General features: G+C 40.3%; 2 protein-coding genes across 3 annotated transcripts; one reads left to right on the top strand and one right to left on the bottom strand.

The window, feature by feature from the left end:
- Positions 1-308: 308 nt before the first annotated feature.
- Positions 309-7,534, bottom strand: nudt1 (nudix (nucleoside diphosphate linked moiety X)-type motif 1). Of its 2 annotated transcripts, none has more exons than XM_061711563.1 (4): positions 7,431-7,534; positions 6,955-7,118; positions 2,311-2,456; positions 309-890 (listed from the first exon to the last, which is right to left on the bottom strand). In XM_061711563.1, the coding sequence occupies exons 2-4, from the start codon at positions 7,104-7,106 to the stop codon at positions 718-720; spliced, it is 471 nt and encodes a 156-aa protein (XP_061567547.1). In that variant the 5' UTR covers positions 7,107-7,118; positions 7,431-7,534; the 3' UTR covers positions 309-717. The 2 variants fall into 2 exon arrangements, with proteins under 2 accessions (XP_061567547.1, XP_061567548.1); XM_061711564.1 differs by having other exon boundaries at positions 7,427-7,516.
- Positions 7,535-13,711: 6,177 nt separating this feature from the next.
- On the top strand, positions 13,712-17,589 carry mrm2 (mitochondrial rRNA methyltransferase 2). Its single transcript, XM_061711623.1, has 2 exons — positions 13,712-14,023; positions 16,082-17,589. Exons 1-2 carry the CDS (start codon positions 13,735-13,737, stop codon positions 16,510-16,512), a joined length of 720 nt encoding a protein of 239 aa, XP_061567607.1. The 5' UTR covers positions 13,712-13,734; the 3' UTR covers positions 16,513-17,589.
- The last annotated feature ends 8,263 nt before the right edge of the window (positions 17,590-25,852 follow it).

Raw genomic sequence — 25,852 nt, 5'->3', positions numbered from 1 at the left:
CACAAACGATGTTACCAAAGACACATTATTTAAAAGGCCATGATTAAAACACTCCAATTTGGAAACTCACCTTTATTTCTTGAACTTGTGAATATTTTGAGTCCCGTCGCTGTTAAACTAGATTTAGTTTACCTTTTTTTTCCTTCTACGTAAAGTCAGACTTTTTTAGTATTTATGCACATTTTTGTACATGAGTATTTTCTATTTGATAAAAGAACAAGCCGGAGGGACAGTTTAATGATTTTGGAGAAGCTATCGCACCGTCACCAGCAGATTTCATCTCGGAGGCACAGAAACGACTAAACCCGAACAAGTTCTGAGAAAGTTTTATTAACAAACCAATGCTGTACACACAGTAAGGGACATTTGTTTTTGCCAAAGCATCACGTTTACACAGAAAAGGGCCCAGAGACATTCTAATTGTACATACTGTAAATATTTAATTGAAGATGTCCTTGCTATGATGTATGGAATCAGTTATTCTGAAATAAAAATGAGGGGAAAAAAGGGAACTTTTTGTTTGGTTTGTTGCTATTTCACCGTGTATTCATTAAAAGAAAAAAAATGAATTTACAAAAACGTGCTTTGATTAATGAAAACAGTCATACAGCAAGTAAATGACAGACCAACAGGTAACCGCATTGCTCTCATTCACTCATCAGAAACAGTAACTGGGTGTGTCCTGGTTCCTGGTTCCAGGACTGATGGGAGAAAGGATCAGATCTCCTGCACCTCCTCCAGAGTGTGGCTCAGGATCACGTCCTGACCCTGAAATTTAAAATACCCCACAAATTTCTTCTTCTGCAGCAGCAGAGGGAACCACAGGACGTCATCGGGCCACATCTGATCAAAGGGGATTTTGTCGCAGTCGAACCACTGAGGCCGCATTTCTGGAAAACAAGAAAATATTCAACAATTCCCCCATCGTCTCGCCACGGTCTGTTACTTGTGTGGCGCATCATGTCTGAACTCGACCACAATATAAGTGGAACTAAGTGTTTTTACCCTCAAATAACCCTCAAATAATTTGAAGTATTCACAAACGACCGGCTTCTCGTCTTATGAAGTTGCTGGGAAATCCAAATCCTGCAGCTTTTTCTCATCACCTCGTGGTTTCTGACGTTTCTCGCCCTCCAGACGGTTTGTCTTTTTTGCTTCAGCTCGTCTGATTTCTCCTGGGGTTGGGATTCTCCGTGTGCCCCCGCTCTGCTGAGCTTGGAGTATTTCTCAGAGCGCTGCCGCTCCCTTTAGTTTATTCACAGGCTTTTTTAAAATGTTGTTCTACCAAGCTCACCTAAACCGTCTTCTCTTTCAAGTGATCTTGACCTCAAGTCTGCATTTCAATCACCAAACACCGAGGAAAAACAAGTGCAAAGCAGCTAAAATGTTAATGAACACTTGACTTCAGAGTAGAAGAAATCTGGAGGAAGAGTACTCGACAACAAGTACGTGTAACTAATGTCAATCTTAAAGATCAGAAAGTAGGATCCTAGTTTCTGCTGAAAAGTGGACAGATTTTTAAGATTTTGCAATCAATCCGGTGTAATTTCATTTAAATGTTTCCCCTCTGAAGAATGTTACTATTTTAAGTATAAAAGTGGCCTATTTCCTATTTTATTCTGACAAAACAAGGCTGAAAGATGGGAGCAAAAAGAATGACAAAGCAAAACATCTGACACTGAAAGGCACTGATGTTTTCACCGTCGCCTGAACGCACCAGCGTCCTTCACAGAACAGAGAAAAAGGATTTTGGAGGTCTGACGTCGGAGTGTTTCTGGTGTTGAGTCTGACTCAGTTCCAACGCTCTGTGTGGGAAGCTCACTGTTTGAGTTTCTCAAGGTCAAGTCTTTGGATTCTATGTTTCAAATAAAATAAGACCAGAAACAGCCATCGAGATGGCATCACTGTCTAAACCTCTAGGCCAGCCTATAAAAGTCTGGACTGGCACGTGAAGAAAACATAAAAAGGACGTTGACGTTAAGCGGAACTAAAACTGAAAAGGATGTTTTATGTGGGCTGGATTTTTTTTTTTTTTAGATCAAAACCACATCAGTTACTTGGAAATTTGTATTAAAAAAAAAATAAAAAATTGTTTTGCAACAAAAAGTCCCTTTCCTTTTTAAAATAACATCTTCAAAAGTAGTCAGAGTTTTTTTTATGGCTTCCAGTGTTTTACTATATATTGTTTCTTTCACATGCTTTTATTTTGAAGGGTAGCCCTGCTTCCTCTCTGCCTGTTCAACTTGAATCAGAATTTTCACATTAAGGAGCCAGTTTGATCTCTGCGCTCCTTCACGGTAACAATCCTACCCTCCGACTCCGTCGGTTCCCCGTTGAAGGAGTCGGCTCTGAAGACGTGGACGTCCAGCAGCTGCGTCTCTCCCACAAATTCAAATTTAATATTCCCGATCTTTTCCAGCGCGTCCACTGTGAGGCTGCTTTCTTCTTCGAGTTCCCTAGAAGGAGAAACATCACATAAATCTTTAATGATGTGCATTTTAAGAATCTGTCTCCCTGTACGCTTCACGTGCACATGAGAGGCCTCTAAAAGCGTTGATGCGATGATATCCTGACCGTAGCAGCAGACCAAACCTCCGCAGGGACGAGAGGGAGCATACATGGGCCGTCAGCGGATACAACTTTCTAAGCACGTTAATGGTTTCTGGTCCGAGTGAACCCCAGATATCTGTGGTGGTGCACGTTTCAGACAACTTCCAAGATTCGGGAGCATCTTGAAGCCTTCGTGCAACGAGCTCTGATGGATGAATTAGGAAAGAGGCTTGTTTGGAGCAACAGAACTCCTGCTGTTCAATATTTAATAGAGATAGCGGGAACAGGTTCTGCTGGACCACAGTTCAGTCCCCGGGCCAAGATTGGCAGCAATTAAGCCTTACAAAACACATAACAATTACAAAATATACATTAAAGGGATTGTGACATGAAAAACAAATTTTTCTTGATTTTTTGTGTTTTGTTGGGTGTCTTGACATCAATTACACCCAAAAAACAACGAACTTTTAACATTCAGTGTATTGTGTGCTTTCTGGGATTTTCCGCATAACTGTGCAAAAACGGCGCATGTGGTTTGGTGGCGGATCGTTACGTAACGATCCGCTAAATCACCGCCCCCTCCACCCAGCTCCCTGCCTCCTCTCCTCTCCAGCGCACCATAAAGGCTGATTTATGGTTCCGCGTTACACCGACGCAGAGCCTACGGCGAGGGTTACGCGGCGACGCGCACCATACGCTGAACCCTACGGCGTAAGCTCTGCGTCGATTTAACGCGGAACCATAAATCAGGCTTAACACGCCTCTTTTGTTCTAATCACCGGAGGAAAACTGCTAAGAAGACCCGCGGCCACTGACTGGACTTAAGATAAGGGGACAGTGCTGCTTGCATGCCTTTATTTTTATGATTGTTTGCTGTGGTTCGCCCTCCTGCTTTTCCGTGCATGCTTCGCCTGTCGCTCCGACGCCGCTGTGAGCGTATGGCTGGAGGAGGAGGAGGTTTGGAGGAGGAGCGGAGCAATGATTGACAGGAAAGGGGGGAAAGGAAGCATTTTTCACGGCGCAAAAAAACACTGTAATAAAAAGCCAGGAAAAGATTACTAGAGTGAAGTTTTTCTTGTTACACTCTTTTAGACACATTTGAGGGATGTTGCCCAAGACTTTTAATAGTGTTAAAAGCATGTTAAAAATGATGTCACAATACCTTTAAATATGAGCTCCAAAAAATGCCATCAACTTCATCAAGAAACGTCAACATCAGACGATAACTTTTGTGACCGGACTAATCCTACGTTGGGTCGAGCATCTTCATGAGATCTCTGAATCGCGCCTTTTCCACACTGACTATGCTTCATGTGACGGTTTGAGAACAGATGTGGACACGTGACGCTCAAGACATCTCGGTCTGAAGAACATCTGGTTCAACATCTTCTTTGAGAACTCCAAACTGCTGATGTCAGTATTCCAGATGTTTCAACCAGCACTGGTCCTCTTTGTTTTCAGTTCCCAGCTGTGGATGTTCATTAGAGGACAAACGCTGGATGAAAATGCGCAAGACTAAATGAGACGTGCACAATTTCAGATAAGACGTATGCAAGACCTTAAGGGGACGTGCATGTGCACAAGATCACCAGGGAAAAGGGGCGTTTTCTAACTGAAACAGTTTTCACTAGAGACCGCCCCCCTCATCTCGATCCTAAATGACTTTTAAGAGTATATGTGCTCTCTGCTGGGTATTTAGACGAGAATATGAGAAACAACCACGAAAAGAAGTACAAGCAAATGACTACAAACATTCCTGCAACGATTTTAACTCACTGATCATGATTTGGTCATTTACTACTCTTAAGACAAAAACTTGAGATATATTGGGTCTATGGAACACGTTTCACCTCTAGATGGCAGTGTTTTCAGGACACAAAGTTCCTTTTGGCTGCCTGGTGAAAAACAACTCTACATCAAAACATAACTGAGATATAATGATGAACATGGTGAAATCTGCCTCATTAAACTTCGATACGCCTGCAGTTTGTAACTCAAACCGTCCCCCACCTCCATGTTCCTTTCTGCCACATTCATGACGTTGAGCACAAATTCAGCTCTTTTTCTTGTCTCCTCCTTGTTTAAATGAACACTTTCGAGCAATATTAACAAATGGATGACCTGCAAAACACAATGATGTGAAAATCCGAACTATTTTAATCTTGAATGTTATCAATAAAACACCAGATCAGCTATTTTCTGTCCAATGAGGAAAAGGACATTCTTAAAAACTGTTTATGTTCAATAGATCAGAGTAAAAACAAAAACACCAGAGCACCCTGTGTCAGTGTTTTCTTTATGTGAGCATCCTTATTTCCCCTGGTTAATGAGGCCAACATCCAACTCAAGCAAAACTTAACGCTCCCTCCCTCCCACATTGTGTTTTGATCAACGCTGCAATCTTTGATGTTCGACTTTCACTGCACAGTTTGCTGTGTGTTTAAAGGTTGAAGTTGGAAGCTGTTTTTTTTCTTCCACTGGTCCAAAAACAGCATCTTACAACAAGTGTGATGTGGAAACCCGAGCCCCGCATTTCACATGCAGGACTAATTAAACGCACATCTGCACAATATGAATATTAAATGCGACTATCACAGTCCTGGGACATTACTGAATTATTTAGCATTTCTATTATCCTCCACAGAAAGCTGCTCTCCGCATGTTTGAGAGAACAACAACTGGAGTTTGTCTGATTGCCTTCAGGGTTTCTTTCCTCCATTTTTGCTTCCAGCTGATTATTAATCACATATTGTCCAGACTAAAATATTCCTTCTTTTATCAGCTTGCAAATAACACACCTCGTAAATCAGTCCCGTTTAGCTCACTTATCTTTGATTTAATGTGTGTTATATAAAAATACAAAGTACTATTTTTAAATGAGGGAATGTGTTGTGTGCACATGACACTTTGTTTTGATGGATGAAAAGTTAGGATTTTGTTCAAAGCTTTATGTCATAGTTGCTTTGTTTTCCCCAAATGTGCATGAAAGCTTATTCTGTGAGTTTAAGTTCCCTTTTCCATTAAACATAATTTAACCTTTAAAAGGTTTTTCTTTTTTTTTTAACAATATCTTTATTGATTTTTCATTCAAACACAGAGTATTATAATAAAAAGACATTTCACAGCTATTTTTGACTTAACAGTCTTAACCCCCCCCCATCCCAACCCACATCCCTTCTCTCTTTACATCTCTCTTGTTATAAGATCCAAAATAAGTACAAAATAACATACTGTAAATAGTATTGTAAATACAGTCCGATGGTACCTCTAGAAAATTAAAGATATACAAAATTAAACAAATAACCAAAAATTACACTTTTACTGTCGCCCTCCAAAATCCTTCCCCTTCCGAGGTTCACCACTACTCTGAAATGTAGGTATCCTGCCCTGCATTTCCCTCCCGTAGAAGCTCCCTTATATCTCATTTTTTTAAATAAATTGATCAAATGGTTTCAAGATTTCCTCGTACATCCCGAGTTTGTTTATTAATGTATTTGTTATTTTCTCCATTGACCTACATTGTGCCATAGCTTTGATCCAAGCACCGATTGTAGGTGCATCCGTTTTCTTCCAATTGAGAGCAATAAACCTTTTTGCCTGCAATATAGCGAAATCAATAAATGTATGTTCTTGGGGTTTCAAATTGAGATCTGTTGGATATAAATGCAGCAATAACAAGGTAGGCTCCAGTGGAATATTCATACAGGACAGGATAAGCATGGTTTTATTAATTACCTCCCTCCAGAATTTTTTTATTTTGTCACATTCCCAGACACAGTGCACAAATGTGCCCTGAACCTCAATGCATTTGAAACAATCGTCAGGTATACAGGACTGTCTCAGAAAATCAGAATATTGTGATTTTCTGTAATGCAATTACAAAAACAAAAATGTCATACATTCTGGATTCATTACAAATCAACTGAAATATTGCAAGCCTTTTATTATTTTAATATTGCTGATCATGGCTTACAGCTTAAGAAAACTCAAATATCCCATCTCAAAAAATTAGAATATTCTGCGAATCTTAAACTGTAGGCTAAGCCATAATCAGCAATATTAAAATAATAAAAGGCTTGCAATATTTCAGTTGATTTGTAATGAATCCAGAATGTATGACTTTTTTTTTTTTTTTTTTTTTTTTTTTTTAAATTGCATTACAGAAAATGAAGAACTTTATCACAATATTCAAATTTTCTGAGACAGCCCTGTATTACTGTTATATTTATTTAATTTGACAGGAGTAAATGTCTGCATTAACCAATTATATTGGAGTAGTTTTAGATTCGTATTTTCTGTTTGTTTCTGAGATTTTTCACATATTATTTTCCAGTCATCTTCTGACTGGAAAGTTCTTTTCAACACTTCCAAGGAAGTCTCAACACAAGGACTTGGGTCATTTACCTTCTAGCAGCACATTCAATTGTTTCCCCAGCTTGCACTTTGCCCCCAAAGCCGTTCCACCTGCCGGCCCCGAAGCCCCTCTTCTTCATGCCCAGCAGGACCCGCCCGGGCTGGACCACCAGCACCAGCGTCAGCAGCTTGGAGGCCATCATCGTCTCAGCTGGCTGGCAGGACGAGAAGAAAAACACACACACACGTGGAAACATGAGGTACCAGTCAGCATATAAAGGCTGATTTTTGGTTCAGCGTTACACCAACGCAGAGCCTACGCCGTAGGGGTACGCGGCGACACGAACCGTACGGTGCGCGTCGCCGTAGGCTCTGCGTCGATTTAACGCAGAACCATAATTCAGGCTCAAGGCGCTCCGAACCGGCACTCGTGACTGCAGGTACATAATTATCTGTTAAACTGAGAAATGCCATGTGGAAAAACTACAACTAAATGCTCAAGAATGTGAAATTAAAAAAGTACCTACGACAAAAAGATCCAGTGCAAGCCTTTCCACCCTGAAGTACCGTTCCCGCGTAGGGCACCCAAAACGTCACACGCCGGGCTGATTTGTAAGAGTATGGATGAGACTAAAGCAGCCGAAGGCAACACTCAAGGTCCATCCATATGCTTTGAAGATCGACGTGTGTGTTACCTTTTTAAAAAGCCGACTAGAAACCGCTGCGTGTTAAAAATAACGTTCTTCAGGTAACTAAGCTAAACTAAAAAATAAAATAATAGTTACTTAAATCAGTGTTTTTATTAAAACGATTTAATCTAACATCGAATTAAAAGGACATAAAATAATAAGCTTAATTACATTTTTTTAAATACATTTTTCTCACATCTATATATATTTTTTTATAAATCGAATGAGCAAAATATGTTTCTGTATAAAATGATGATGAAAACAGTTATGTTATATAGTTTAAAGACAATTCCACTGATGAAAAGGCAGCCAGACCCGGATTAACTCATACCTTAATATTTCTAAACCGTATCATAATCATTTTGTTAACTTTAATAATCATGGAAAACAAAGTGCTGCTTTAAGGAAACTTTATGAGATAACTTACAAGGCCATAGACTAACGCTAGGAAAGCACAACGTCTTTCCCTCCTCCTCCTCCTCCTCCTGGCTCTTCTCAACGCCAGACTCCTCCTCAGCGCAGCAGCCTCCTCTTCTGCCTGCCAGTACAGCATGCCGACGGCGACGATAGCTGCAATGGTTGTTGCCCGGTCCATATTTACCAATAATACAATTCAATATCCTTTCTAAATACTATCCACAAACAATAACCTTTCCCGGGTTTTTTTTCTTCCCGCCGTTGGCTCGTGACGTACAGAAAATTCTTGGCTCGTGAGACTTAAAAGTACGACGCAGTATTAGGGCCAAACAAAGAAAAAAAAAAAAGAAGAAATTACGAAAATAAAGTAATATTACGAGAATAAAGTCGTAATATTTTGAGAATAAAGTCGTAATATTACGAGAATAAAGTCGTAATATTTTGAGAATAAAGTCGTAATATTACGAGAATAAAGTTGTAATATTAAATATACAAATATAACTTCACAAGATGCTCAATATTCAACATTTTAACACACTGTTCCTATTAGAGTTCTCATAAATTAAAGGAGCTTGAGGCAGGATTGAGGCAGGATTTATGAAAAAACGTATATACGTTTTAAGTTTTCTAGTAATAATGTCAGATGAAGCGTTCCAAACCCAAAAGAATGAGCCCTCTAGTGTATCTCTCCGTTGTTTTGAACAGGCTTTGTGCTGCAAAATGTGCTGCAATTCGGGCCCAAATTTCCCGCGCTGGGCTGCGGATGTGACGTCACATGACGCTGCATGTGCGTTCTCCCCGTTCTCCCGTGCCGGCTTCACTGTTGGCTGCAGTACCCCCGACGGCCGTCGTGGTGAAGGGTGGCGCTAGAGTCTCATTTCTTAAAAGGAGCCTCATGCTCCTTTAACACTTTATTCTTGTAATATTACGACTTTATTCTCATAAATTACGACTTTTTTCTCGTAATGTTACGACTTTATTCTCGTAATGTTACAACTTTATTCTTGTAATATTACGACTTTATTCTCATAAATTACGACTTTATTCTCGTAATTTTACGACTTTATTCTCGTAATGTTACGACTTTATTCTCGTAATGTTATGACTTTATTCTCGTAATATTACGACTTTATTCTATTGCGACTTTATTCTCGCAACATTATGACTTTATTCTCGTAATATTACGACTTTATTCTCATAATGTTACGACTTTATTCTATTGCGACTTTATTCTCGCAACATTATGACTTTATTCTCATTATATTATGACTTCTCTATATTCTCGTAATTTCCATTTTTTTTTGTCTTAGTTTGGCCCTAATACTCCGTTGTATAAAAGCACTTAAACAAAACAAAACAAAATAGAATAAATAACATGTACTATGAAAGGATGACAACAGCGTTCTGTGTTCGTGATCTTGCGAGTTCATTCTTCCAAGAAAGACTAGCAAGAACATTCTCTCCAAAGTCTATTCTTTGCATTCTTTGTATTGAGAAAGGCCTTCAGTCTGGTTCCCCAGGGTGACCACACTTGAAGTGCCCCCCTCCTCCTGCATTTTATGGTAAAACAGTGACATTTACTATGGTTATAAAGACCATAGATTTACATGAACGTATTGCTGAAGTACATGCTCAACACTCATACTACAAATAGTATATGGATAATCCGGCGTAGAAGGCAGTGCTGGAGGCAGCAGAGGTGAAGATACTGCGGTATCTTGGGGGGATGAGGATGGACAAGGTTAGGGAGGAGAACATCAGATGAACAACTCAGGTTGGCTGTTTAGGAGTCACATTTAAAGAGGTCAGATTATGTTGGTAGGATGCTGAGGATGAGGCTCCTCAGCAGGTGGCAAAGTGGAAGACCAAAGAGGAGATCTATGGATGTGGTGAAGGAGGACATGCTGTGGAAGAGGAGAAGTGACGGGGTCAGATGGAAGAGAATCTTTTTCTGCGGCAACCCCTAAAAGGTAAAAGCTGAAAGCTCAAGAATAAGTCCTAATTGAGCTGCTGCCGTTGCTGTTTCTACTTAAGTGATTGTTAGAATTTTCTTTTAAATTATGAAGCCTTTTAATTAATCATGAAAAAGTCATTTCTCCTCGGTCATTCGGTAAATCACTGTAACTTTTTTCTAACCACATAAATCAAATAGTGTATACAGTACAGTGATAAAATACTATGATGACGTATTATACATTGAACATTGCAGCCTGTATCATTAGGATGTCTGTGGGTGGCATGGTGGTTTGCACTGTCGTAGTGTTTCAAAAACGTTTCCCGGTTTGAATCCTAGCCTTACGAGGTCCATTCTGCGTGGAGTTTAGATATTATTCAAATTATTTAAATTACAGGTGCATTTTCTTTTTGTTGCAATTTAGTGTTGCCTTACAGCAAGAAGAGTTGGCTCCTGGTTTAACTGCTGTCCTTTTGTCTGAAGTTTTTGTGTGTTCCTCGTGCTGGCATGGGTTTTCCCTGGGTACTCCAACTTCCCCCCAAAGACGAATAACGTGTATGACAGGTTTGGCAACTCCTAATTGTCCTTTAAAAAAAAAAAAAAAAGTAACCTTTATTTAACCAGGAATGTCCCCTTGAGATTAAAAACGTCTTTTTCAAAGGAGTTCTGGCCAAGAGGCAGCAAAAAGTTACAGTTTTAAATAAAGTAAAATTACATATAAATTAGATAAAACAGTTACAGGTTAAGGAGTCTGTCTCACATGTTCTCAGGCTGGATTTAAAGTTATTCAAAGAGATAAGTTCCTGTAGTTTCAAGTCCTTTTGCAACAGGTTCCTTACAGAATGGACAGAAAAGACGAAAGCCCTCCTTCCCAGCTCAGTCAGGCAAATGGAACAGTGACGAACAGATTATTGCTTGAATTCAAATCATAAGAATCAACACTTCTCTGTGTGATCAATACACACACTCATAAGAGCATACGTGTGTGTGTATTTTATGTGTGGCCTGGTGACCGAGGGTGCCGTCCTTTGCTTATAGTTAGGTGGAATAAACTCCAGCAGATCCCTGTGACCCTGAATTAATCCTTATTATTATTCTTATAATTAAGTATATGGATGGCCGGGTGGAATTTATAGTCACCCTTTTTTGGAAACGGGGTTCGAAGAACTTTCAAGGAGGGAATAAGAAACGCATGAAAGAAGACAGGTCGGGATGCAATATGAGTATTGATTTTCAGCGAGGAAGGGAAGTTAATTTGTATAGCACATTTAATGTACAACGCAATTCAGAGTACTTAACATAGGACATACAGCAAGATGCCAAATAAGCATTTAAAAGTACATTCAATCAAATCAAATAATAGTATTAAACTGTAAAAAAAATCACAAATAGATTAGGACAATGAGCAAATTAAGGGCATAGAAAACCAACAAACAACAATTAAACAAAGAAAAATATATATTTTAGACAGGCTTAGTGAGTATGTGGGAACTACGGACAACCAGTTTGGTTTTAAAAACAAGCTTGGGACAGATCAGTGTGTATATGCATTAAAAGAAATGATTAGTAAATACAGACGGCAGAATTCCACCATGTTTATGTGCTTCCTAGATGCGTCAAAAGCATTTGATGGTAAACTGTTTTCCAAACTGCAAGAGCGTGGTGTCCCACTTTACCTGATAAGGATCCTGCAGTTCTGGTACACACAACAGACCATGCAAGTCAGATGGGGCTGTAGTATATCTGCACCTTTTCATGTAACTAATGGGGTGAGACAGGGTGGCATTTTGTCACCTGTCCTTTTCAATATTTACATGTATAATCTTTCCATGAAGCTTAGTCAGTGCAAGACCGGATGTATGATAGGTGATAGTGTTATTAATCACCTCATATATGCTGATGACCTGGTCATCATGTCTCCATACAGTGCTGGGCTACAGCAACTGCTCAAAGTGTGCTCTAGCTATGGAGTCAGTATGACATTGTGTTTAACCCTAAGAAGAGTGTTATTCTGATTGTTAAAGCTAAGGAGGATCAGAAACAGAAGTTTCCCCCTTTCTTACTGTCTGACCGCCCCTTAGATGTTGTTAAGAGAGTACAGTATTTGGGTTACATCATAAATGATGATGATGACATCCAGCGTCAGTGCTGTCAGCTCTATGCTCAGGCCAACATGCTTGCCCGTAGATTCCATATGTGCACAGCTGACGTTAAAGTAAATCTATTCAGAGCCTATTGTACACCTCTTTACACAGCTCACCTTTGGTGTAATTATACCACCGCCAAGCTAAAGAAGTTGCAGGTAGCATATAATGATGCGTTCAGGATCCTCCTTAAGCTTCCAAGATGGACAAGTGCAAGCACTTTTTTTGTTAATTGTTATGTCTCCACCTTCCATGCTCTGCTGAGGAATTTTATGTTTAAATTTATGTGTCGACTCCATGAGTCAGAAAATTGTCTACTAACTGCCCTCACTAACATCAAATGGAGTGATACAAGGTACACATCTGGACTATGGAAACATTGGAAATGATGTTTGCATGTATTTTAATGTGTGACCTGTAATTTTATGTATTTTATACGGAACCTTTTGAGTCTGTAATAAAGTATTCATATCAAGTAGCCTATGCAAAACAAGTTTATTTGTATAATACAGTAGTTGAAGTATATATTTTTGCTACAAAAAAGAATAGTACGTATAATTATGGGAGCAGAGTACCTGGCGCCAACCAATGCTTTATTTATTAATTTAAATACATTAAAATTCTGGGATTTAGTTAACCTTCAAACCTTATTGATTATATATAAAGCACATCATAATCTCCTCCCAAGATGTTCTCAGAGGCTGTTCCAAATCCACAAGAGTAAATATGAACTAAGGAACACAGGTATGTTTAAGAAGGCATGGGGAAGAACCAAAAGTAAAGAAAACTGTGTTTCCGTGAAAGGTGTCAAATTGTGGAATTGCTGTGATAAGGATTAAAGAATGTATACCTCAATTTATGTTTTCAAAAAAATGTTTAAATATAAAACGATAAACAGTTATAAAGAAATCTGTTAATTATGTTGGTATAGCCTATTATAGATTCACATGAAAATAACACCACTATATACCCCTTTTTGCATTATTGGTATTACTATTTTTATATATATACATAATGCAATGACAGTTTCTCTTTGTTTTCTTTTTATATATTTCTTTTCTTATTTGTGTATTATCATCCACCGAATGATATACACTGCACAGGATAGGCTATAATAAGCCCTTGGCTTCAGCTACTTCTTTTTCGGACATTTTTATTTACCTTTTATTTTATTTGTGAAATTAACATGTAAATGTCTCAGTGTATTCTGTCCGAAATTCATTCATTCATTCATTCATTCATTCATTCATTCATTCATTCATTCATTCATTCATTCATTCATTCATTCATTCATTCATTCAAGTAGTAAAAGGAAATTATATCCAAAATAAAAAAATAGGTTTTAAAAATAAAAACAAAATAATAAGAATAACAACAATAAAACTAAAGTGAATTTGGTGTGCCAGGTAGGAACTGCAGTTGCTGAGGAGTTTCCGAATAAGGGGAAGTAAATAGTAGTTACACATGAGGAGGGGTTTCTTATCTACGCAATAATAATAATACATTTTATTTATATAGCGCTTTTCAGGGCACTCAAAGACGCTTACATTGCTGATGCTCATACACGCAAGCGTGTATGAGCGGTGGATCACCTTGTACCATGCTTGTACCCTCAAACCGGTGATCCATGTGGGCTTCCCTCCCCCAGAGCCGGGGCCTGCACTGCTCTGTGCGGCTGCTGAAGAAGCAGCAGAGCCGCAGCGCGGCGGAGCAGCGCTGGCTGCAGCGGCAGCGCGCTGACCCGTACGTGAAGGCGTCGCAGCAGCAGAGCTTCAGGTGCAGGAGCGCCTTCAAGCTGCTGCAGGTGGACGACAAGTTCCGGCTCCTGCAGCCCGGACTCAGCGTGCTGGACTGCGGAGCTGCGCCCGGAGCCTGGAGCCAGGTGGCCGTGCACAGGGTCAACTCCGCGGGCACAGGTGAGAGGACACTAAAGCGTGTCTTATTAAAGGTCATGACTTTGAATCCTCAGGTGCATTCAGGAGCATAATTCATATTTAATTTCTCTGTAAAGAGAAGTTCAGCAATTTTAAGTTTGAGTAAAGTTTGCATTTATCTGGAAAAAATGACACAGAAGAAACAATATTTCAGACTGATTTATTAGTCCATGGGCCAGAGCCAAAAATGTCACTTGTCAGTGCCACTCAAGGTGACAATGATTTTTGAAAAGATCCATGTTGTCTATAGATGATATTTTGATATGATAACCTTTCCTGAGTGGCAGCTGTATCATAGTCAGCCACCCCTTTCAGAAAATTACATTTTAGATGCTGGTGTATATCCTGGTTTAGACTCATGTACAGGATATCTGTTAATGTTTCACAATATTGTCTTTGGTATCATTTTAAAGGGGACCTTTGAAGCATTAATGCAAGCTAAGATGTGATGCATTTCCTGAATCCTTATGGTCCTGTGAGTATTCCAGTTTTTGTATTTTGCATCTCTGTTGTTCCAGTATGACACAGGGATAAAATATAGTATATCATTTAGGCAAAAATTGTGTAAATTGTGTGTCGTTTATAGTTTAAAGAGCTGCAGTGACCTCTATGTTGGTCAGAAAGATTCACATCTTAGCTTGAATGAATGCTTAAAAGGTCCCCTTTAAAATTATACCAAAGACAATATTGTGAAACATTGACAGATATCCTGTACTTGAGTCTATACCAGGATATACACCAGCATCTAAAATGTAATTTTCTGAACTTCATGAGCTGGTAACTATGATCCAGCTGCCACTCAGGAAGGTTATCATACCAAAATATCATCTATAGACATGGATATTTTCAAAAATCATAAGCAAGTTTTGTCACCTTGATTGTGCTGATATCTGGTTAGGCCCATGGACTACATTGGAGTATCCACATTTCCTAAAGTTCCACCTGTGTCACATATGTGACTATGAACTTTATGTTCAGCTTTTTTACTAATTCAAATTAAAGCATATTTTAAAGTTACTGATCGTTGCTGTAGTCACATGTTGTTGTAAAGTCAGTTTCTATTATAACAGTATGGCAGTGATTTGCCAATCAGTCATTTAAATGCTATTTTTATCCAAAGTAGTTTGGATATTTATAAAATAACTTAGGAATTAGATTTTTGTTTGTTAAAAACATAGGTTTTTATCCAAAATGTGGTACAGGAGTATAGTTGCAACCGTGATGGATCGCTTGTTATTTTAAAGGGGGGGTAGAGTATTTTTCTGATTACGTCACGTCATCAGCTGTTATTAAGGATGTCCACAAGCAAGCACAGTAGGACCGTAGTGAGGAGGCAAGCTTTTTTAATTTTGTTTTCATTAGCTTGGATGTGTGTGCCTCCTTTATAGTATTTCTCTGCACAAATACTCCAAATATTGGTGTTGTGCGTTATATCTGGATTCCACACAGGTGAATGTAGCACAGACCGATACTACAGTCATGGTAAAATAGTTGTTTTATTGCATTGTTTGCGGTTGCAACAGCATGTATATTCAGAATAGATTGTATAGTTTTCAGTTGATAAAACGTGGTTTTCTGGAAACAAGGCTGGAATGTACTGAAACGTGATGGAGTTTAATGGTTTGAGTCATCAGACGGCATCACTGCAGCTGACACTTGGGCCTCTAAACATACATGTGGAGGAAACCGTGTTTTGTTTCAACCTTCGGGAACCTCAGTGTGGAGACTCAAACATGACGTCTCTGCTGAGCGTCAGTAACTAACGGGATTGAGATCATTTGATTTGCTGGAATGTAGATAATTTGCAAAAATGGTCAGTAATTTATACATTAATATCAACATCGTATTGAAACAGTGTTCAAGAGGGAATTAGATTAGAAACCATTAAAGGGGCTTTAGGGATTAAAGGCTTCTGTGGGATTGTGTGGAGCCAAATTCTTTTCTTTTTTTAAATCTTTGCTCTCAGGCGCTTTTTCCGTGTATTTTTCGAGTGTGATTTCATTGTCCTGCACTGACCCGCCGTTCTTCCCACCTTGTCAGACCCAGGTTTGCCACGTGGCACGGTTATCGGCATCGACCTGCTGAACATCCCCTCTCTGGACGGAGCCCACTTCCTGTCTAACCACGATGTCACGGACCCCGGCACGCACGCCAAGCTGCAGGAGCTGCTCCCCCGCGGCCGGGCCCACGTCATCCTGAGCGACATGGCGCCCAACGCCAGCGGCTTCAGAGACATGGACCACGAGAGACTCATCTCCATGTGTTTGTCCCTGATAGACTTGGCGGAGAAGGTTCTGCAGCCTCGGGGCTCCCTGCTCTGTAAATACTGGGACGGGGGTCTCGCTCACCGACTCCAGGAAAGGCTCTCCAGCCTGTTCGGGAGCGTTCGGACCGTGAAGCCAGATGCCAGCAGAAAGGACTCGGCTGAGAGATATTTCCTGGCTAGAATGTACCGAGAGCCGGAGAAGTGAGGTTTTTTACCGTCTTGTCTTCTCTCACGTGAGCCAGATGTACTGATGCGCTCAGTGTCTCTGATCAGTGAGCCGTCTGAGCATAAACACGCTCCCTTAACAGCTGCCATCAAAAGGTGGCACTGTTGCGACATCAGTGAGGCTCGGTGCAGCACATTAAATACTGAGTCTGTAAACGTAACACGGCGGCAGCAGTGAATCAGTAAAGTGTAACCCGTATGCAGGAATCAGCGAGATATCCCTCAAGAGTCCAGTGTTGTGCTTTCTCTGAAGTTATTGTTTGCCCCGAGTGTTTGTTCTACACACTCCGTTTGGTGTTTACTTTATTGCAGAAAGTCATTTACCACTTGTGCCCATGCTAATAATTTGCACCTCCAGTCATGCAGAAGTATGTGTTTTCCTATGCAGGGGCGGAATTATCTAATGCATAAATGTCACATACGGTATAAGAGATGAAAAAGCCTTGCAAGGCTCTGGTGGTTTCCTGGAAAGTGTTTCAGCACAGATCACAGCTTTTCTGACAAAAGTATTCTTCAAAATCACTACGGGTAGCACTTCTCTCACTTGCACGCATGCTTCTTGGTATTTTTTAAAACTCACATTGATTTTATTTCTGACCAGGGCTCGAGGTGAAATAAAAAGATTTATACATATATTCATGTATATATATATTGACTTTGATATTTTACTCTTACAGATATTTCCTCCTCTTTTATGGTGCCATATGCTGTTTTTTTCATTTCTCTATCATGTTTGATATAAATAACAATTTTAAGGGGTATTTTTCTTGGCAATCGTGGACACGGTAGCGCTAAATGCCTACATAAAAGACAGAAGGTCCTCAAGCACCTGTCCCCTCCAGCTGAGGAGCAGACGGTTCACAGGTATCAAGAAAATATGCCCCATCCATCCTCTCGATCACGTGAATTTTAGGGTATCTTTTAATTATTTTTTTCTCAAGGAGGCCTCCTTATCAGGATCCTCTCCTCTGGAACCAGCTGCCAGTTTGTGTCTGGGAAGCAGACACCCTCTCTACTTTTAAGATTAAGCTTAAAACCCTCCTTTTTGATAAAGCTTATAGTTAGGGGCTCAGGAGCCCTGAAATGTCCTTTAGTGATGCTGCTACAGGCCTGGACTGCCGCAGGGCCTCCCACGATGCTCCTCTCCTCACTCTGTTCTCTTCCACTCCAAGTCTAATGGTGACATCATCGTTGTTATCAGCCTGTGTTCCTTCTTCCCAGCAGGTGTTCCCCATCCGTTGTTGTTGCCGTCCCCTCCTCTTTCCTGTCCCCCGGTCGAGGCAGATGACCGCCCTTCATGATTCTGGCTCTGGAAGAGGTTTCGCCCTGTTAAAGGGGGAGTTTTTTTTTCTTTCCACAGCCGCTTGATGCTTGCTCAGGACGGGGGATTGCATCGAAGAAAAGTTTAGATGCAATCTGTTGGTTTCTTTAGCAAAGCAGAAATTATTGTTATGTTATTGGCCCCATATGAACTGGACTAAGTCGTTGAAGTGCCTTGAGAGTATGCTGGCTGTTCGTGGGGGTAATCTGCTCATCTGAAGGCGTACTCCTCCCCATGTCCTGTCCTTTTAGTTGTTACACATATTTAAAAAAAAAGATGAGTGGTGTTGAATGAAGAGTGCTATTTCGACTTCTAAAATGAACCACGGTCTCCTCATAAGTGGTTGAATTGACCTCTGAAACTCATCGCGTTGCTACCCACAGCCTCCACGGCGTACAGTAGAAACGTAACCACATTTATATCCTGATCACGTAGAACCATTTTGCTCTGTAGCTCCCCTCTGAACAGTTGTGCAGGGACGGGTTTCATACGTCTCACCCGTGTAAAGAACATTAAATGCAGCGGCCGCCACCCTGTGGATGAGCATCATGTCCGTAATCACAGTCATGTCCATCACATCCACATCACGTCTGCCTCGTAAATCCCAGAGAAACATCTTGGGCATCCAAAGCAATATTTTAACTACCGAGTCACGATGGCTCATAGATGCTTCATAGACAGTTGATTGGTGCTCCTGATTCTGAAAATGTGCGTTGTTTTTACCAGTAAGTAGATATTTGATTAACATCTGGAACACTTTTACGTCTGTCATATACGTCATACGTCATATCGATATAAAATACCAGGAAAAATAATTTCAAACAAAGTTGGAGCCCATCAGCAGTTTGTGGAGCTGTCCATCTTTGGAAAAAGATAACAGAAAACGGTGATGCTGAATGGTTTTATTCTTTTCTATGTAGCAAGTGCGTATGGATTGTTCAATAAAGGAAGAATCTGAAACTGAGATTCTTGGGTTTTCTCACCATGCACGAACGGCAGAGTCACAACACTGAGAAGAGAAGCTTGAATGACCCCATACACAAGGAGAAATGATGCTCTCTCCGCAAGGACTCTGGAATTAAACTAGCCAACTAGCTATTCCTACTATATTCATATTTTTTCAAAGTTTGTTAGATTTTTTTTTTCCTTCATGAAAATAAATGTTAATTAAATTCAAAACTTATTCAACTATTTCAAATTTGTAATTTCAAAGTTAGGAAGAAAAAACATACAAAATTCATTGAAATTATTTTTTTTGCTTTTAAATTAAAATTCAGTTGTGGCTGATTTCCGTAAATATCACATTTATTGGTCCCATCTTATAATAAAGCCCCTTAAATCAGCATAAACAATAGCAGCGAGCCCCACTGTATTTAACCTGGGACATGAGTGTTAAATGTGAAGCTTTTCATGTTGGTCTTGATGGGGGTGGAAGATTCCGTTGATTTTCAAAATAAAATACAAGATACCTTTCTTGTAAGCTGATCCAAATGAACTACAAAATACACCCGTCTACATGTATCAAATAAAATGTTTGTTTTTGGATTTTGAAAATGATCATAAACTTGCCAGAGAAGTTTCTGTACCGCTTAGGTGCATTCCGGCCGGGTTCTGTGCAGGGTTACTGCAGGACAGCTTGGATGTCTTTTGTTGTTACCAAGACAACTTTCCAAGTTTGCTGTCCCCACTGAACCCTCTATGCTCAGACATCCAGTTTTGCAGCAGAAAATCAACATATTTTACAGCCCAGACTCCCGGCTGGGTTCTCCTTGTTTCAGCTCCAACTTTACTTGTTTCAGGTGTCATTTCAGAGCTTGCACTCGAAATGAAGCTGTTTGGACAGATTTGATCAGGCTGCCTGTGTCACACGCTGACTTTCTGAACCTTACTGAAAAAAAGAATTGGTAATCAACGCAACTGATCACAAACAAATGTATTAAGTACACCCAACAATAAATACTGAGCGTAAAACACGAGTTACCATCTTTGACTTTTTAAATTTAAACTGGATAAACAGTGTACTTGTGATCAATTTAACTAATTAATGTAAATTGGCCACTAATTCTCTTTTTCAGTGGAAATCCATGCATTTACCATCCACATGCAGAGCTCTTAAAGCATTACTTGGCACATTTGAATCCCAAATTACAAATAAATTACCATTGTTAGTCAAATTCAATCATTCCTAGGTTTATTTTGAAGTCTGATTGCTTATTAAAGGAAATTAAAAGCCTAATCAAGCCTAGATATGCATTTATGCAGCAAAGGAAGAAATGAATAAATTAATAAGGCTGCTATTTGGCCTCTCCGTCTCAAGAGTGATGAGTAATACAGTATGAACTGAAACATTCATGCCTCTTGGTAAAATTAACAGTGCAGACGTGGGACTGACCTCTAAAAGATGATTGTTTGGAATGAAAGGGAGCATCCATGCCTGTTGATGAAGCTGATAGTGAAAGATGTGAACAGATGACCAATTTGATTTCTCATTACTTGTTGATCATTCAAGCCCAGTGCTATTTAAATTTAAATTATTCTAGAATTACTGTGGGATCGATGTAAATTTCATTGGGGCTTAGCATCGCTCTCTCAGCATGAATGATGATTTATTCACAGGTTAATTCATTCTTCTCCAGCCAGCTGGAGGTATAGATGTAAATATTAGTAAATGAGGAGAGGAAAATGATTGGAGAGCTGCAAATTTCAAATTTAGGCTCAGAGATGTTGCAAATATATTGTGAATGCATTTATTTTAATATATGACGGGGAAAAAGTACTTGGAAGATCCTCCTGCTTCATGTTGGACTCCATTTAACAGGTGTATCAGGAGTTTATGAGCAAGAAGATGAGTTTAATTTGCTGCCACTTAGTGTCATCCCCATCATGAGTCTCCTGGAAATTTAAACACTCTTCAGTCTCCGCCTAAACAGAGTCTGGGAGACAGGAACTCTATTCTCTTTATTACTGTCTCAATAAAACAGCGTTGCACAGAGTGAGCTGTGAGTAGACACCTGCCACCTCGTGATGTCGTGCTGGCGCTTAAGGATTCCTGAACTCATTTCTTTTACCATCTGCAGGTTGTCATAAAAACTATTTAGGGGATGTCGTCGTTGTCAGATGCAAACTGGATGCAATAAAACCCTCATCCTGCCAAAGAAGGAAGGTTTTCCCGTTGGATCTTGCTCCGTCTCACAGATAACAACAAACATCATTTCGAGAATTAACACAATGGTTTCAAATTGACAGGAAATTAAAGAAATGGTAATATCGCTTCTAACATTGTGCCATTCATTCCCTCGGCTGAGCAGGGATGCCAGGATGAATTACTCGACTGGCGACGTTCACCACCACACAAGCCCGTTCTTGTAGGCTTTCAGACCGAGCCAAACAGGAATCCAAAAGTAGTTCTAAGCCCAGTGACACAAAGTAATGGCTGCTGCGATGATAGTGACTAATTATTATCTTCACAGGAAAATTAGTCTTAAATTATCTGCAACAGCTTCAATTTATGCCGTTGTAATCGCCATGTTCTGATAGGCTGCACTATTTTACTTTAATGCTCACACATGGCATGATACTCCAGCCACGGTGCCGCAGTACACCTCACCCACCATAACGTGTTAAAGGCTGCTAAAAAAATATTACAGGTCGTTTTGTTTTCCATCACACAAAGGGATGCTAGTGAACAACATCGGCATCTCCTCTTGATCTCTGCTGTTTTTGAGGTGCAGCAGTTCTGCAGAAAAATGTCAAGAACACTTTTGTGAACAGAGTGAGCGTGAGTTTGTTGCAGGAGGGCGAGAGAGTCTCGGGAATAAACAACAGCAGCAACTACAAAGAACATGTTGCTCTCTGTGGCACCATTTTTCAACCCGATAACAAATGACATTTACTCTGCTGACCAGGGAAAAAAATGGTTGCTGGTTCTACTAGATAGCTAATAATCTTGTATTAACATTTATGTTGGCATAATGGTTATTTACTTGACGTCTTCTTTCAGTTTACAGGTCAAAGTTCACATTTGCCAAGTGAAGCAGGAATTGTCAGAGTCGTGTGTTGTGAATGTACTGAATATTATTGTGGGGACTCTATTTTAAATCTTGGGAGAATCAGTTTCTGTTTTATTTTCTTCTTCACGAGTCCATAAAAATAAAGGGTAATGTCTTTATACAGTCGTGTGCAAAAGTTAACACCACCTGTTTAACTGAATAACCTACTGATCTCGGTTGGTCTTAGTATTTAACAAATACTACCTCAGATGAAGGAGAACATTATTTATTTAACAATAATGTTGTCTTAAAAGGCAAATGAGTCATGTGGGCAATACTAAGTAACCCCTTAATGCTTCCAGAGAGTTAAGAAGGAATATTGTGGCCAAGTGCTGCTATTCAGTTCAATTCAATTTTATTTCTATAGCGCCTTTTACAACACAAGTTGTCTCTCTGTGCTTTCCAGAGACCCAGAGCATGACCCCCGAGCAACATTACATAAACAATGTCAGTAGGTATCCAACAGAGGGTGGGACTGCAGGTCAGCATGCAGCTCCTGAAGCTCTGGCCAGCAGACATGCAGAGAAGAGAAATAGAGAGGGAGGGGCAGACCAGCACAACAAACTACAGGAACACCAGAGCTCAATGATGCTTATGAGATACTTATAATTAATAACTGAGAAAGGAAAGAAAAGGAGGGGTGATGGGCACTGCTCAGTGGATCATGTTGGTGTCCCCCTGCAGCGTAGGCCTATGGCAGCAAATATCTTTGAGGATCTGTTTCAGACCAGCTGCTCTTGTCCTGTATTTTCAGCTATGACTACTGGCCCTAACACACTAGAGTTTACACTAACTAGAGGCTTTACTCAATACAAACGTTTTAAGTTTGCTTTTAAAGGTGGAGGTGGTTTCAGCCTCCTTAACCCAAACTGGAAGTTGGTTCCATAGTAACGTTGCCTGATAGCAGAAGGCCGTCCTCCAAATCTACATTTGGATACTCTAGGAACTACGAGTAAACCTGCACTATGAGAAGGGAGAGCTGTGTTAGGAAAATAAGGCACTATCAGGTCTTGCAAATATTGTCGAGCTAAGCCGTTTTGGACTTTATACGTTATAACATTTTTAATTTGATTCTGAGTTTTACAGGGAGCCAATGGAGGGAGGCTAACTCCGTGTTCTAAGGCCGCGTTCAGACTGCAGGCAAATATCCGATTTTTAGCCCATCCAGATTGAAACTGGATGACTCTTTTGAAGTCTGAACAGTCCCAAACCGCATGATATCCGATTTTTGCAAACCAGATCGAAACCACCTCCAGGAGGTAGTTTCATATCCGATCCATATCTCATTTGGGCAGATGCGTGTCAGTCTGAACAGCTCCAAACACTCAGATCGGATATGACTGTCCCAGACGCTCCAAACCACCCGCCCATTTCCAGTTGTGGAGCTACTCATCCTTTCACAGAGAGCATGTACAATCTCTGATGTCACGTCAAAAACTATTATTTGTAGTTTAAGTGTTGCAAATTCACATTACAAATCATGTTTTAATAGCAGAAAAAAAGAGCGCATTTCCACGTAGGTGCGGGTCGCCGCGTACGCTACGCCGTAGGCTCTGCGTTGGTGTAACGCAGAACCATAAACCAGCCTTCAGTCGCGCTGTGACTGAGCCTGAACCTGCAGCCCGTCAGCCCCTCTCCTCCTAGGAGAGGAAGGTTACAGAGCGGGGCTGCCAGTTCATTGCTGGTTCGTTTTGTTAACTCTGAGCTTTGTTGGTTGGTTTGTTAGTTTTCTGATGGTTTTGTTCTGAACACCTTTCTCTGTTTCTCATTTTGCTGGGACGCCGGGTCCCTCCGCCGAGACAACTTTTGCGGTATGCGTTCATTGTTGTGTCTAAAAATGATGCGCAGTGCCGACCCAATCAGAAACGGTACAGATATTTTGGGATTTTTTTATATATAAAAAAAAAATACATGACTTCACACAATACACGCGCTGGGTGACGCCTCCGCTCCGACGTCGTTGCTACGGCAACCCGTCAGATCAGTCAATGTGTGGCGCAGTCTGAACAGAGCCAGATCCGATATGGACAAAAACAGTGTGGACAGTCAGCCCTGAAAATCGGATATGAGAAGGAATCAGATATATATCAGATTTGCCTGCAGTCTGAACGCGGCCTTAGAGTGCAGGTTTACTTGTGATTCCTAGAATATTCAAATACAGATTTGGAGGACAGGTTTTCTGCTATCAGGCACCATATGGAAGAAAAATCATTGACATGAATGAACTGGAATCTTTTCAGACAGATATGAGCTAAACCAGCCTAGCGCTGTCCCTTTAACCCCAACAACGTGCTTTACACCTGTGCAGTGAGGTGTTGTGATCCACATGTATCAAAAGCAACTGTGGAATATTCATTAGCAACTGATGTGCAGTTGTACAGACCTCTATAAAAGCAGATGTTTTGGTGGTTTACTGGTCTAGAACATTCAGGTGTGCCACAAGGGAAAGACATAAGCAGTCTTCCAGTAAGTAAGTAAGTTCTTGTTGGTCCAGATCAGTCTGGAGTGTTATGAAACCATATCCAAAGTACTCTTATTTCCAGGGGAACTGTGCTGTATTTTTGATATGCTATATTTTTCCAAAGGTTTTTACTTCGCACACATTCATACATACTCTCTTTCACACCTGATTGCGCTGGATACACTTTCACTGTTAATAGTGGGGTCGTTTAAGGCTCAGTCATTTCAAATTGGTGTTAAAGTTTGCTTTTCACTTCCAAGTTGAAGTTTAGGGTCTATAGAACAATTTGAGTCCGAGTGTCAAACACATAGATAAAAAATGGCCTGTAGGGGGCGCCGTAAAATATGTAAACTGCTACAACTTTTGATTAGATTATCCAATTTTAACATATGAGGTATGTATGGATTCAGAATTAAAAGGAGAAACAGGTATACCAAGCATTTGGGGACCAGATTAAAAATAAATACACTTTTAGCCCAATATATTAAATGGACACAAGCAAAATTGTGCTTTTTTTGAAGATAAAGTTTGGGAATGTCCTCAAAGTTGCTATGAAACATGATTTTTAAAGTTATTGTAAATAAATAAATGAGGAGATAGTTGCACCAGATCTTTATGATTTCATTGTTATTGACGGTGGAGCACTTATCCATTCACTGCCTGGCACGACTGTCCAAGGGAAGACCTTTGAGTCCTACTTCGACAAGGTCTTCTGCCTAAGAGTTCAACGTGACTTGAAAAGATCAACACGAGTGGACATTGTCTGGGACCAGTATCATGCTTTGACAATCAAAGGAGGAACAAGAGAAAAACGAGGATCAGGCACCCGACAACGCATCTTTGGCACTGCCAAAGTCCCAAGAGATTGGCAGGCATTTCTGGCAAATGGGGATAATAAGACAGAACTGTTTTCATTCCTGTCAACTGCGCTCATAACAAATGGACAGTTCCCAGATGACAAAGATGTCTTCATAACAGCAGAGGATTGCGTTCGTCCACCATGTTGGAAACAGTCCTCTAATGGATTGCTGCAACCATGAGGAAGCTGACTCTCGTGTCCTAGTGCATCTTCTCCATGCCGTCCAAACAGCATCAGTTGGTATGGTCTATACTGGAGACACAGATGTTGTCGTAATCCTGCTGACTAACTTCCATCATATCAAGGCTTTGAATGAAACTGCAGAAATCTGGATCTGCTTCAAAACTGGAAAGACATCAAGAATGATTACCTGAACACAGTCTTGCCACAAAACTGGGCACAGAAACATGTTAAGCCATGTCTCTCTTCCACGCATTCACTGGATCAGACAGCACATCTTCTTTCAAGTTCAGGGGGAAGCGATCCTGCTGCAAATTGATGCACGAAGTTCCACACTTGACAGAGGAGTTCACAACTATCGTTGAGACTCCATTCCAAACCTCTCCAAGGCTGAAAGAAGTTGCAATAAACTTGGTCTGTAGGCTGTACTCCAGTGAATCAAATGAGGAA

This window comes from Cololabis saira, chromosome 21 (genome assembly GCF_033807715.1).
Source record: "Cololabis saira isolate AMF1-May2022 chromosome 21, fColSai1.1, whole genome shotgun sequence".
NCBI lineage: Eukaryota > Metazoa > Chordata > Actinopteri > Beloniformes > Belonidae > Cololabis > Cololabis saira.
This window is presented reverse-complemented; position numbering and strand designations above follow the sequence as displayed.